The sequence below is a fragment of the Pongo abelii genome, chromosome 18 (genome assembly GCF_028885655.2).
Source record: "Pongo abelii isolate AG06213 chromosome 18, NHGRI_mPonAbe1-v2.0_pri, whole genome shotgun sequence".
Taxonomy (NCBI): Eukaryota; Metazoa; Chordata; class Mammalia; order Primates; family Hominidae; genus Pongo; species Pongo abelii.
In genome coordinates, this window is record NC_072003.2 from 18,222,524 (window position 1) to 18,236,275 (window position 13,752).

General features: G+C 48.1%; 1 protein-coding gene, 1 non-coding gene and 1 pseudogene across 2 annotated transcripts; 2 read left to right on the plus strand and 1 right to left on the minus strand.

Annotated features, from left to right (window-relative positions):
- Nucleotides 1-293: 293 nt before the first annotated feature.
- Nucleotides 294-7,072, plus strand: LOC129050976 (nuclear pore complex-interacting protein family member B12-like). The gene is made up of 5 exons (XM_063717317.1): nucleotides 294-305; nucleotides 2,449-2,572; nucleotides 3,300-3,380; nucleotides 3,524-3,642; nucleotides 3,721-7,072. Exons 1-5 carry the CDS (start codon nucleotides 294-296, stop codon nucleotides 4,003-4,005), a joined length of 621 nt encoding a protein of 206 aa, XP_063573387.1. The 3' UTR covers nucleotides 4,006-7,072.
- On the minus strand, nucleotides 5,809-9,923 carry LOC129050705 (ubiquitin-protein ligase E3A-like; annotated as a pseudogene).
- A 1,520-nt stretch (nucleotides 9,924-11,443) lies between these two features.
- On the plus strand, nucleotides 11,444-11,547 carry LOC112131410 (U6 spliceosomal RNA). Its single transcript, XR_002913490.1, has one exon. It is a non-coding gene; the product is annotated as a U6 spliceosomal RNA (small nuclear RNA).
- Nucleotides 11,548-13,752: the final 2,205 nt, after the last annotated feature.

The window sequence follows — 13,752 nt, forward strand, 5'->3', positions numbered from 1 at the left end:
TAGTCAGAACAAAATGGAGTCTCCTATGCCCACCTCTTTCTACACAGACCCAGCAGCAATCTGATCTCTCCTTCCTTTCCCCACACTTCCCCCCCTTCTCTTCAACAAAACTGCCATCATCCTCATGGGCCGCTCCCGATGGTCGCTGTCTCTTTGGAGCTGTTGGGTACACCTCCCAGACAGGGTGGCTGGGCAGAGGCGTTCCTCACTTCCCAGATGGGGAGGCCGGGCAGAGGTGCTCCTCACGTCCCAGACGGGGCGGCCGGGCAGAGGCGCTCCTCACATCCCAGACGATGGGTGGCCGAGTAGAGGCTCTCCTCCCCTCCCAGACGGGGAGGCCGGGCAGAGGCGCTCCTCGCCTCCCAGATGGGGCTGCCGGGCAGAGGCGCTCCTCACTTCCTCCCAGACGGGGTGGCGGCCTGGCAGAGGTGCTCCTCACCTCCCAGATGGGGCAGCCGGGCAGAGGCGCTCCTCACTTCCCAGACGTTGGGCGGCCAGGCAGAGGTGCTCCTCACCTCCCAGATGGGGCGGCCGGACAGAGGTGCTCATCTCCCAGACGGGGCGGCCGGACAGAGGCGCTCCTCACTTCCCAGATGTTGGGTGGCCAGGCAGAGGCGCTCCTCTTCTCCCCGACGGGGCGGCCGGGCAGAGGTGCTCCTCACTTCCCAGACGAGGCAGCCGGGCAGAAGCGCTCCTCACTTTCCAGACAGGGTGGCCAGGTAGAGGCGCTCCTCATTTCCCAGACGGGGCGGCCGGGCAGAGGTGCTACTCACTTCCTCCCAGACGGGGTGGCGGCCGGGTAGAGGCGCTCCTCACCTCCCAGATGGGGCGGCCGGGCAGAGGTGCTCCTCACTTCCCAGACAAGGCGGCCGGGCAGAGGCGCTCCTCACATCCCAGATGATGTGCAGCCGGGCAGAGACGCTCCTCACTTCCTATACGGGATGGCGGCCAGGCAGAGGCGCTCCTCACTTCGCAGATGGGGCGGCCGGGCAGAGGGGCTCCTCACATCCCAGACAATGGGCGGCCAGGCAGAGACTCTCCTCACTTCCTAGACTGGGTGGCGGTGGGGCAGAGGCTGTAGTCTTAGCACTTTAGGAGGCCAAGGCAGGCAGCTGGGAGGTGGAGGTTGTAGCGAGCCAAGATCACGCCACTGCACTCCAGCCTGAGCAACATTGAGCATTGAGTGAGCGAGACTCCGTCTACAATCCCAGCACCTTGGGAGGCCGAGGTGGGCAGATCACTCCAGGCCAGGAGCTGGAGACCAGCCGGGTCAACACAGCGAAACCCCGTCTCCACCAAAAACACAAAAACCAGTCAGGCGTGGTGGTGCGTGCCTGCAATCCCAGGCACTGGGCAGGCCGAGGCAGGAGAATCACAGGAGCCCGAGGCAGGGAGGTTGCAGTGAGCCGAGATCACGGCAGTACAGTCAAGCTTTGGCAACAGAGGGAGACCAAAACAAGAAGTAGAGGGAGACCGAAGAAAGGGGAGGGGGAGGGGGAAGGGGGAGGGGGAGAGTGAGGGGGAGAGGGAGCTCCTGTTTTTTTGCACCCCTTCCACCTTCTCCAGTTGATGATTCTCTGAGCCTGAAGACACCTCCTGAGTGTCTTCTGGTACCTCTTCCACCTTCTCCAGTTGATGATTTTCTCACACCAAAAACACCTCAACTACAGTGTCACCTGAGACCTGTACCGTTTCGAGCTGATGATATTAGGAGACTCAAGAAACCTCCTGACTGTTTTTTCGCACCCCTTCCACCTTCTCCAGTTGATGATTCTCTGAGCCTGAAGACACCTCCCGAGTGTCTTCTGGTACCCCTTCCACCTTCTCCAGTTGATGATTTTCTCACACCACAGGCACCTCCCATCGAGCGTCGCCTGGGACCTGTAGCATTTCCTCGAGCTGATGATTTTAGGAGACCCAAGGAACCTCCCGAGTGTTTTTTCGCACCCCTTCCACCTTCTGCAGTTGATGATTCTCTGAGCCTGAAGACACCTCCCGAGTGTCTTCTGGTACCTGTTCCACCTTCTCCAGTTGATGATTTTCTGATACCACAGACACCTCCGGTCGAGTGTCACCTGGGACCTCTACCATTTCCTCGAGCTGATGATTTTAGGAGACTCAAGACACCTCCCGACTGTTTTTTCTTACCTCTTCTATCTTCTCCAGTCGATGATTCTCTGAGCCTCCAGACAGTGCCTGAGTGTCTTCTGGCACCTCTTCCACCTTCTCCAGTTGATGACTTTGTGAGACCACAGACAGCTCCCATCCACTCTCGCCTGAGACCTGGACCATTTTCTAAAGCTCATGATATTCGGAGACTCAAGACTCCTCCCGACTGTCGTTTCGTACCTCTTCCACCTCCTCCAGTTGATAATTCTCTGAGCCTCAAGATACCTCTCGAGTGTCTTCTGGTACCTCTTCCACCTTCTCCAGTTGATTTTCTGACAGCACCGATATCTCCTGTCCACTCTCACCTGGGACCTGGACCATTTTCTCAATCTGATCATTTTCCGAGACTCAAGACACCTCCCGAATGTTTTCCGTACCTCTTCCACCTTCTCCAGTCGATTCTGTGAGCCTCAGGACACCTCCTGAGTGTCCTCTGGTACCTCTTCCACCTTCTCCAGTTGATGATTTACTGACACCACAGACTCCTCCCGTCCACTGTCACCTGGGACCTGTACCATTTCCTTGAGCTGATGATTTTAGTTGAAACAAGATACCTCCCGACTGTTTTTTCTTACCTCTTCCACCTTCTCCAGTTGATGATTCTCTGAGCCTCAAGACACCTCCCGAGTGTCTTCTGCTACCTCTTCCACCTTCTCCAGTTGATGATATTCTCAGACCACAAACACGTCCTGTCAACTCTCACCTGGGACCTGGTCCATTTTCTCAAGCTGATGATTTTCCGAGACTGAAGACACCCCCTGAGTGTCTTTTCATACCTCTTCCACCTTCTCCAGTTGATGATTCTCTGAGCCTCAAGACACCTCCCGAATGTCTTCTGGTACCTCTTCCAACTTCTCCATTTGATGATTTTCTCAGACCACAGACACGTCCCGTCCACTGTCGCCTGGGACCTGGACCATTTTCTCAAGCTGATGATTTTCCGAGACTCAAGACACCTCCCGAGTGTCTTTTGTTGTCTCTTCCACCTTCTCCAGTTGTTGATTCTCTGAGCCTCAAGACACCGCCCTAGTGTCTCCTGGTACGTCTTCCACCTTCTCCAGTTTATGATTTTGTGAGACCACAGACACCTCCCATCCACTGTCACCTGTGACCTGGACCATTTTCTCAAGCTGATGATTTTAGGAGACTCAAGACACCTCCTGTGTGTCTTTTCGTACCTCTTCCACCTTCTCCAGTTGATGATTCTCTGAGCCTCAGGATACCTCTCGAGTGTCTTCTGGTACCTCTTCCACCTTCTCCAGTTGATGATATTTTCAGACCACAGACACGTCCCATCCACTGTCGCCTGGGACCTGGTCCGTTTTCTCAAGCTGATGATTTTCCAAGACTGAAGACACCCCCACCGAGTGTCTTTTCATACCTCTTCCACCTTCTCCAGTTGATGATTCTCTCAGCCTCAAGACACCTCCCGAGTGTCTTCTGGTACCTCTTCCACCTTCTCCAGTTGATGATTTTCTCAGACCACAGACACATCCCATCCACTGTCGCCTGCGACCTGGACCATTTTCTCAAGGTGATGATTTTCCGAGACTCAAGACCCCTCCCGAGTGTCTTTTCGTACGTCTTCCACCTTCTCCAGTTGATGATTCTCTGAGCCTCAAGACACCTCCCGAGTGTCTTCTGGTACCTCTTCCACCTTCTCCAGTAGATGATATTCTGACACCACAGACACCTCCCATCGAGTGTCGCCTGGGACCTGGACCATTTTCTCAAGCCGATGATTTTCCAAGACTCAAGACACCTCCCGAGTGTCTTTTTGTACCTCTTCCACCTTCTCCAGATGATGATTTTCTGAGACTGCAGACACTTCCCTAGTGTGTTCTGGTACCTCTTCCACCTTTTCCAGTTTATGATTTTCTGAGACTAGAGACAGCTCCCAAGTGTGTTGTGGTACCTCTTCCACCTTCTCCAGTTGGTGATTTTCTGAGACTGCAGACACCACCCATCGTGTGTCACCTGGGACCTGTACTGTTTTCTCCAGCTGATGTTTTTCTCAGCCTCAAGACACCCCCTGAGTGTCTTCTGGTTCCTCTTCCACCTTCTCCAGTTGATGATTTTCTGAGACTGCACACACCTCCCGAGTGTCTTCTGGTACCTGTTCCACCTTCTCCAGTTGATTATTTTGTGAGACCACAGACACCTCCCATCGAGTGTCACCTGGGACCTGGACCATTTTCTCAATCTAATTATTTTCTGAGACTAGAGACTCCTCCCGAGTGTCTTTTTATACCTCTTCCACCTTCTCCAGTTGATGATTTTCTGAGACCACAGACACTTCCGGTCGAGTGTCCACTGGGATGGCTACCTTTTTCTGCCGCTGATGATTTTCTCAGACGACAGACACTTTGCCTCGAGTGTCTTCTCTTTCCTCAACCATCTTCTCTAGCTGATGATTTTCTAAGACCACAGATGCCTCCCCTCTGCTGTCTTCTGGTAGCTTTTCCACCTTCTCCATTTGATAATTTTCTGAGACCACCTACACCTCCCATCTATTGTAGCCTGGGACCTGTACCATTTTCTCCAGCTGATGATTTTCTGGTACTGCAGACACCTCCCAAGTGTCTTCTGGTACCTCTTCCACCTTCTCCAGTTGATGATTTTCTGGGACCACAAACACCTCCTGTACAGTGTCCCCTGGGACCTCAAAGGTTTTCTCCAACTGTTGATTTTCTGATACCACACACACTTCCCCTCGAGTGTCTTTTGGTACCTCTTTCACCTTCTCCAGTTGATGATTTTCTCAGACCAGGGACACCTCCCATTGAGTGTCCCCTATGACCATGATGATTTTCTCCAGGTGATGATATTCTGAGACAACAGGCACTTCGCCTCAAGTGTCTTCTGGTCGCTCAACCACCTTCTCCAGCTGAGGATTTTCTAAGACCACAGACACCTCCCCTCCAGTGTCTTCTGGTACATCTTCCACCTTCTCCAGTTGATGTTTTTCTGAGACCACAGACACCTCCCATCGAGTGTCACCTGGGACCTGTACCATTTTTTTCGGTTGATGAATTTCTGAGAGTGCAGACACCTCCCGAGTGTCTTCTGGTACCTCTTCCACCTTCTCCAGTTGATGATTTTCTGAGAGCATAGACACCTCCCATCAACTGTCCCCTGGGACCACGATCATTTTCTCCAGCTGATGATTTTCTGAGATTGCAGACACCTCCTGAGCATCTTCTCATACCTTTTCCACCTTCTCCAGGTGATGATTTTCTGGGACCACAGACACCTCCTATCGAGTGTCGCCTAGGACCGGTACCATTTTCTCCAGCTGATGATTTTCTCAGACTCAAGACACTTCTCAAGTGTCTTTGGTTCCTCTTCCGCCTTCTCCAGTTGATGATTTTCTAAGACCACAGACATGTCCCCTCGAGTGTCTTCTGGCACCTCAACCACCATCTCCAGCGGATGATTTTCTGAGACCACAGACACCTGCAGTTGACTTTCCCTTTGGACCCCTACCATTTTCTCAAGCTGACGATTTTCTGGCATCACAGACACCTCCCCTCAAGTGTCTTCTGGTACCTTTTCTTCCTCTCTAGTTGATGATTTTTTGAGAGGACTGACATTTCCAGTCTCATGTCCCCTGGGACATGTACCATTTTCTCTAGTTGATTATTTTCTCTCTATTTTGTTGTTGTTGTTTTTATTGTTTTGTTTTAGTTAAAATACATAATTCTTTTATTTCATAATGCAGTAAAAGAAATTATCATCACATGCACAGAAGACTAGGAAAAGGGAAACTACTTACTTCTGAAAATCCAGTAATGTAAACCTATTTGTACTTGTCCATAGTACATGAAAGTAATGTTTAACATGTTTTGAATTAAATTTTACCTGTGGGGCTATACAATGTAATTCTCAGGAGTAATAGTTTCATTCATTTCCAGGTTAGATTACTGTATGATTCATTAACACAAGGCACAGTAGCCATCTGGTCATTATGTTGCAACACTCATCACGTGCCTCTCTAAAATGGCTGATTTAACAAGATGATGGCAACACGAAGGGGAGACTTTGGATTGTCTATTGAAAATCTAGGCAATAAGTAATTAATAAAAACTCTATCTTAAGTGTACTTTCACATACTTTCTGTTTATAATAAACAACAAACTTCCTAACTTTGTTGCAATAGGCTTGACTGCCATTTCATTTTGCCAAATGCACTTTCCCCAGTAAACTTAAAATAACAACAAGAACAAAAATCCTTGTCCTTTCATATACTAAGAAAGAGGACTGGCCACTGAAACAGTTCATTGCAAGACACGCGAAGATGACATACTGTGGCATGAGTTATTTTTAATTTGTTATGCTGTTACTAAAGTTCTGAGGGCTGCAGTTAAAACATTCCAATTTCTCCCTTCCGTCTTTATTGATTCTCAAGGTTTTGCACAGAAAACTCTTTGGGGGCTAGAACAGCAGTAATTGCATCACACTGTTTTACAGACTTCAAGTTTCAAAAGCAAATCTTTAAAAAATATATACACAGTTCCTGATTTGATTTAGATACAGGGACAAAAAAGTAGCACATGCTTGAAGGTTACATTGTCTACAAATTGTGGCAATATTTTCCTTGGGAGAGCAGTTCTCTTGGCATATATTTTTTAAATACTCAAAAGGCTCAACCTCAAGCAGTAATAAACTCAAGCAAAAGTGATTTTACCCTTAAAATAAATATTCAGAAAAACCTCTCTGTACATACAAGTGAAAAAATTTGTAACGCTTTCACACAAAAAATATTATAATAATAATAAAGGATTTGTTCATATATGTAGCTGAAATGTGCTGTTCCAATCCTCATGTCCCCAATAAAGAAGGGAGGCACAGACACAGGTGACTACTGTGGTTCTCTATCTTACAGCCTTTTTGTACTGGGACACTTATCTCCACCAAAAATTTATCCCCGTTTTTATATTTTTTAAAGGTTTTAAATTTTTTTCTTCCTTTTTTTGTTTCATTTTGTTTTGTTTTACAGCGTGCCAAATCCTTTGGCATATGTGATGGCCTTCAACAATCTCTCTTTAAGTTTTTCCTTCCTTGAATATTCCGGAAGTAAAAGCACATTAAAGCAAGTATGAGATGTAGGTAACCTTTCTTGTCTGGGCCATTTTTGGGTATAATCATCTTTAATTTTCCTAGTCCTCCCACAGCTGCTCTGTCTGTGCCCATTTTAAACTGCAAGGAGAGTCTTTTATGTTTGTCTGTAAATGAATTAACAATTTCCCAGAACTTCCTAATCAGATCAGAGTCCCTGGTATAGACACCGTCATATTCTGTAGTTTCTTCTAGTGCTTGGAAATGTAGATTCCGGTCTCCACATATAAACAATTCAATTTCTTCTGTTCTGAGTAAGTACTTTAAGAGAGATTCACTGGTCACCATATGAAAACCTCTCCGAAAAGCCTTGAACTGTTTTTCTACTGATTTATTGAGAATGTAGTCAGAATAAAGATTAGCAAATTCCTTCCTGTTTTCATTTGTCACTGGAATTTTATCACCATTTTCCTTTGGTCATACGTCATTGGGTTACCAAAACTGTCTGTGATATCTGGAAAGTGCTCATCATGTCATCTTCCACATTCCCTTCATAATCCAATAAATCTTTAAAACTCTGATATAGAACTGGGTGAGAGTCTCCCAAGTCATGAAAAGTTCCTTCTTTCCCCATTAGCTTCTTGTAGACAACCATGGGAAAATGTACATCCAGTATACAGTTATTGTAAATAGCCAGACCCAGTACTATGCCAATCAGAGTAAACCGACCCTCAGTTTCAAGAGAAGATGGATTAAACCAAAACAATTCTGTAGATTCATCATATGTGAACATACCAGTATCTGGATTGAAGATTTCCTCCACAATCAGCTGAAAAAATTCTTTGGAAACACCTCCCTCATCAACTCCTTGTTCTCATTCAAATTCCACATACAACTGCTTCTTCCAGTCTGCAGGATTTTCCATCACGATCAGCTCTAGCCAGACAAGTGCATCATCTATGATAGGGTCACGTCTAACTTTGAATCTCAAATATGGATTCAACTGCTGTCCTTGAACTAAGCTGTAGAGAATACTGAGTCTTAGTTCACTGTACATGTGAATTCTATTGTCATAATATAATCCCAAATTCTTTGTGACAGCATTCAATATAAAGGGACATGTCATAAAAGAACTTGTTCTCTGTTTCTACTTTGAAAAAAGTATAATCTTTATCCATTTATAGAACCTCATTCAGTGGTTAATTAATAAACTCTTCAAAAGGGATAAGTGGTTTTTGACAATCCAGGGTTTTAACACCAAGTTCAGTTTCCAGGGGGTCCACTCGAGGACCTTTCTTGTTTCTTCTTTCTTCTCCCAAAAGCTCCTGAAGTGTCAGCTCACTAGACTCAGGGATGGGCTCCTCATCATCTTCTTCACTGTGATTTGTGTCCACTTCCCCTCCCACTGCATTTGCATAGTAAACCATTTTCAAGCACTTCAAAGCAGCAACAATGGCATCATCATCATTCACTAGATTTCCACTGTTAAATTCATTGCTTATGACTTTGTAATAAGTTGCTGAAATGGCTCCATCATTCTCCGAATCTGGTCTGCATTGTATATAGACCACAGTCTGATCAGTTTTCCTTGGGCTGCAAGGGGTAGCCTGCTCATTGCTTTGCAAAATAATGGCAAAGCCATTTCCAGATATTCAGGACTGTGGAGATTTCTATTCTCCATTACAATAATGAACAAATTCAGATAATTAGCATCTGGAGAGTATTCGTTGTGATATGTCAAGTCACATTCCATGTTAGGTGACAAATATACAAGTGCATTGAGAAAGGCAGTTTCAATTTTTTCATTAGAGAGCAATCTGGTGTAGACCCTTCTAATGGCATCAATATCCCCAGACACATCATCAGGGCCTAATTTTTGCAAATTGTTGTCTCCCTGTGAGCTATCACCTATCCTTGAGGAAGATGCTTCTGAGTCTTCTTCCATAGCAGCAGCAGAACATGCAGCTTTTTCCTTTTCATCTTCATCCTTTTCTTCATCCTTTGCTTAAAGAGATTTCAGTTCTTCCTTGGTGTGTTGTTTAACTTTCCGGAAGCTCTGTACCAATGCCTCAGCACTAGAAAAAAACTCCTCCAATAACATGGATTAAAGGGGAATAATCCTCTCTTTCTCTATGCAATTCAAGAATTTCATATACCTTCTCTTCTGTTAAGTAAGTCACATCTTTAAAAGCAATTCTAGCGCCTTTCTTGTTCATTTTTATCTCAGAGCAGGAGTTGTTCGGGGCATCTTTCGAGTTCTCAAGGTAAGCTGAGATTGCTCCTTTCTTGGAGAGATGAGGACCACAGAGTTTTGCATTAATCTTATAAAGCTCGAAGGGTTTAATAACTGCTACATTATTATCCATACAAGGAAAAGTTGGACAGGAAGCATAAAACTCACTTGTGCAGGCCTCATTTCCACAGCCCTCAGTTAACTGGTAGTAGCATTCTATTTGATGCTTTGCAGCTGCTCGCTTCATTCATCTAGCTTCGATATTGTCAGAATGAGGTTCTCCTGGTGATCTTTTACAAACTGTGGCCATTCGGTGACATCGGGGTGATCACAGCTTTGATTAAAAACAGGTTGTCACACCAGTCTAGCTGCTACCTTGATCTGAGCGTAAGCTCAACAACTCATATTTCGCCAAACTTCTGAGGAGCTGGTGAATTCTAAAATCAGGCTCTTAGAGATTTTTAACATTACAGCTATATCTGTATACATTTGTCAGTGCCTCTAGTTGTAAGCTGGTTGATGGTAGGGATCATCTCTTCCATATTTTAATTTTGATAATAATGGTGACTGTGTTTTCTTGACACCATACCTCCCCTCTGTCGTCTCCCCCGCGCCTGGGCCGCGGGGCCGCCTCACTGGTCCTCGTCGCCCTCGCCCTCCGCCTCTGCCCGCCACCGCCTGGTTCCCTTTCGCTTCCGCCCTCCGCAGGGTTCATGCGGGACCCGCGCTTCCTTTTCCGGAAACCGAGGCGGGGAAAGGGGGCGCCAGAGCCGCCCCGAAATCCCGGCTTTCGTTCCCGGCCGTCCCTGCATGGCCACACGGGGGTGCTGCCAGGCCCTCCTGGCAGCGGCTACAGGCCGCGAGCTACTCCGAGGAGGAGCCAAAGGAGGCGCCGCCACCCGCAGCCCAGCGCGCCTGTGGGCAGAGGTGAAGTAATTAGGCGGCGGATGGCGGGCGCCCCAGCTGGCGGATGGCTTCGTGGCAGAGGGGTGCGCCAGCGAGTGACGGGTGGCAAAGGGAAAAGGCCCTGTCGGCTCCTGTAGTCACCCCGAGCCCAGCGCCACCATCTTGGTAGAAACACGGATCTCCCAGTTGATGATTTTCTAAGACCAAAGACACCTTCCCTTTAGTGTCTTCTGGTACCTCTACCACCTTCTCCAGCTCCACCACTCGCCTGTCCCCTGGGATCTCAACCACCTGTTTTACTCCAGTGTACTCTGGGACCTCTACCATCTCCTCTAGCTGATGATTTTCTGAAACCACAGCCACCTCTACCACTCGCGTGTCCTCTGGGACTTCACCTACTTCACTCCGGTGTCCTATGCGCACTGCACTCCAGGCTGGGTGACAGAGCGAGATTCAGTTTCAAAACTAATAATAATATTAATTAATTAAAAAAAAAATAAGCTATGACATAGCACATTCCTATAATCCGTCTCAAAAAAAAAAAGAAGTCCAGCCTGCCTGTGCCTCAGCTGCTCTTCCCCACACCCCACCTTGAGCAGGCTTGAGAACATCCTTCTCCAGCCAATTTGCCCTGACACGGGTGGGCTTGACCTGCAACAGGCGAGTGAGCTTGTTGTCCAGGGGAGGCACATGAGGGAGGTCCTGGTTCAGCACATCCACTGCCTTGTCCACCACAAAGCGGGAGGTGGAGATGGCTCCACTGTCTTTAGCCCAAGGCCCTTGTTGCCTGTGCGCTGGCTTCCTCTGCATCAGACTAGTCAATCAGATAGAGGTTTCTCTCCCACTGGCAAGATGTGGCCAAACATTCCTGCTGGTCCACCTGGGAGTAAGAGCAACGGTCTCGTGCTTGGCTTAGGCTCCAGGGCTTTCCCAGGTCCTAAGCCCTGTCAACGGCCTCACCTTCACCTTGAGCACAGCATGAATGCAGGAGGAGCGCTGGTTGAGGCCGGTGCATCCTCCAGTCCAATTTCCATTGGCCAACAGGAAAGGCTGCTCAAAATCAGCAAAGCTAGTTGTGCTCGCTTCGGCGGCGCATATACTAAAACTCGAACGATACAGAGAAGATTAGCAGGCCCCTGTGCAAGGATGGCACGCAAATATGTGAAGCGTTCCATATAAAAATAATAATAGGCCCGGCGCGCGGTGGCTCACGCCTATAATCCCCACACTCTGGGCAACCAAGGTGGGCGGATCACTTGAGGTCTGGAGTTCGAGGCCAGCCTGGGCAACATGGCAAAACCGTGTCTGTACTAAAAATACAAAATTAGCCAGCCGTAGTGGCAAGTGCCTATAATCCTAGCTACTCGGGAGGCTGGGGCAGGAGGATCACTTGAACCCGGGAGGTGGAGGTTGCTATGAGCAGAGATGGCTGCCACTGCACTCCAGCCTGGGAGAGAGAGACTCTTGTCTCAGAAAAAAAAAAAAAAAATCATCATTGTCGGCCTCATATAAAATCAGCAAAGCTAGTGATAGGCTTCTCTCCATGAGGCCAGGAATCAGGGTGCTTTCCCTACAGTCTTCTGGGATCACCAGGTCTCCCTATGCAGTGTCCAGGAGGTCAAACCCTGTGGAAGCAGTGAGGGGGAAGGGCAGTTTTCCATACAGAGGCTGCTTGCTTTCTGGGGATCGGTTTCCTTTCCCTGCTCTGTTCTCAGAGTTGTACCGTCTGCCACCCCAGCCACTGTATTTCCAGGTCTCGCCTGACCTCCCTCCTGCCAGAGTAGAGCTTTTTTCTAGAACCAGGTCTTATTTTGACCCTTTGTTGCTCCTCTTCCAATCAGTTCGAGGCCTCATCCTTTCCTGGTGGAGATCTAAGTAGGACATAGTGACAGGGAGGGCCCAAGGCCGGCCCTGGGTGCCCTCCTCCCTTGTGAACCTTAGGAGGTCCAGGAGAGCCTGGGGAGTCACCCCAGGTTGCTCTGGGCTCCCGGCATTGTGTGCATCTTCCCTGGGGAGGGAGGGAAAAAGCTGTGAGGTTTTCCTCTCCATTTCCCCAGCCCTTTCTGATGCATAGCTGATCCCTCTCTGGCTACCTCACCTGCCCCTGTGGGCCTGTGTGCAAGCACATTGGCATTCTGCCTTCCAGCAAGTGCCTTAGGATGAGCCCCATGGAACCTGCAGAGACGTCCTGCTGAGAGCACCTCTCCCCAGAGAAGGCATCAAACCCATAGGCAGGAAGAAATGAGGACGTTTAGGGCAAGCGCGTGTGTGTGTGTGTGTGTGTGTGGAGGTGGGGGAGGTGTATGGGTGGTGTTTCCATTCTCACCCGGACTTTGACTTTTTTTTTTTTTTGAGACAGGGTCTCACCCTGTCACCCAAGCTGGAGGGAAGTGGCTCAATCATAGCTCACTCAGCCTTGAACTGCTGGGCTCAAGTGATCCTCTGATCTCAGCCTCCTGAGTAGCTTGTACTATAGGTGGCTACCACCATGCCCAATTAATTTCTTATTTTATTTTTCCTAGAGGTGGGTTCTCGCTTTGTTCCCCAGGCTAGTCTCGAAACTCCTGGCCTCCTGCAATCCTCCTGCCTTGGCCTCTCAAAGTGCTGGGTCTACAGGTATGTACCATTACCTATAGAGAGATTTCTATACAAAGGGAATATTTATAATTCAGAAAGCTTAATGAATCTTTTTTTTTTTTTGAGACAGAGTCTCACTCTGTCACCCAGGCTGGAGGGCAGTGGTGCAATCTCGGCTCACTGCAACCTCTGCCTCCTGGGTTCAAGTGATTCTCCTGCCTCAGCCTCCCAAGTAGCTGAGATTACAGGGATGTGCCACCACATCTAGCTAATTTTTTTATATTTTTAGTAGAGACGGGATTTCACCATGTTGGCCAGGCTGGTCTCAAACTCCAGACCTCAGGTGATCCAGCCACCTTGGCCTCCCAAAGGGCTGGGATTACAGGAGTGAGCCACCGTGCCTGGCCAATTTTTTTCTTAGAATAAGTGATTAATAGACTATGACATGAGGCTGGCTGCAGTAGCTCATGCCTGTAATCCTAGCACTTTGGGAGACTGAGGCAGGTGGATCACTTGAGCAGAGACCAGCTTGGCCAACATGGTGAAACCCCAATGCTACTAAAAATAGAAAAATCATCCAGGCGTGGTGGTGCACACCTGTAGTCCCAGTTACTTGGGAGGCTGAGGCACGAGAATCACTTGAACTGGTTGTAGTGAGCTGAGATCACGCCACTGCACTCAAGCCTGGGTGACAGAGCAAGGCTCTGTCTCTAAATAAATCGATGAGAAAACAAAGCAAAATAAAATAATCTATAACTTGGCACATTTCTCTAATCACATCCTATAAAGCAATTTAAAGTGATAAAAAA

Excerpts from the sequence above, each read along its gene's own strand:
- LOC129050976 (XM_063717317.1), top strand. Across the intron at positions 2,573-3,299 it reads CACCTTCTCCAGTCGATTCT|CTGATGATTTTAGGAGACTC; the intron begins GTGAGCCTCAGG and ends CATTTTCTCAAG. Across the intron at positions 3,381-3,523 it reads TCCAGTTGATGATTCTCTGA|ACACCCCCACCGAGTGTCTT; the intron begins GCCTCAGGATAC and ends CCAAGACTGAAG.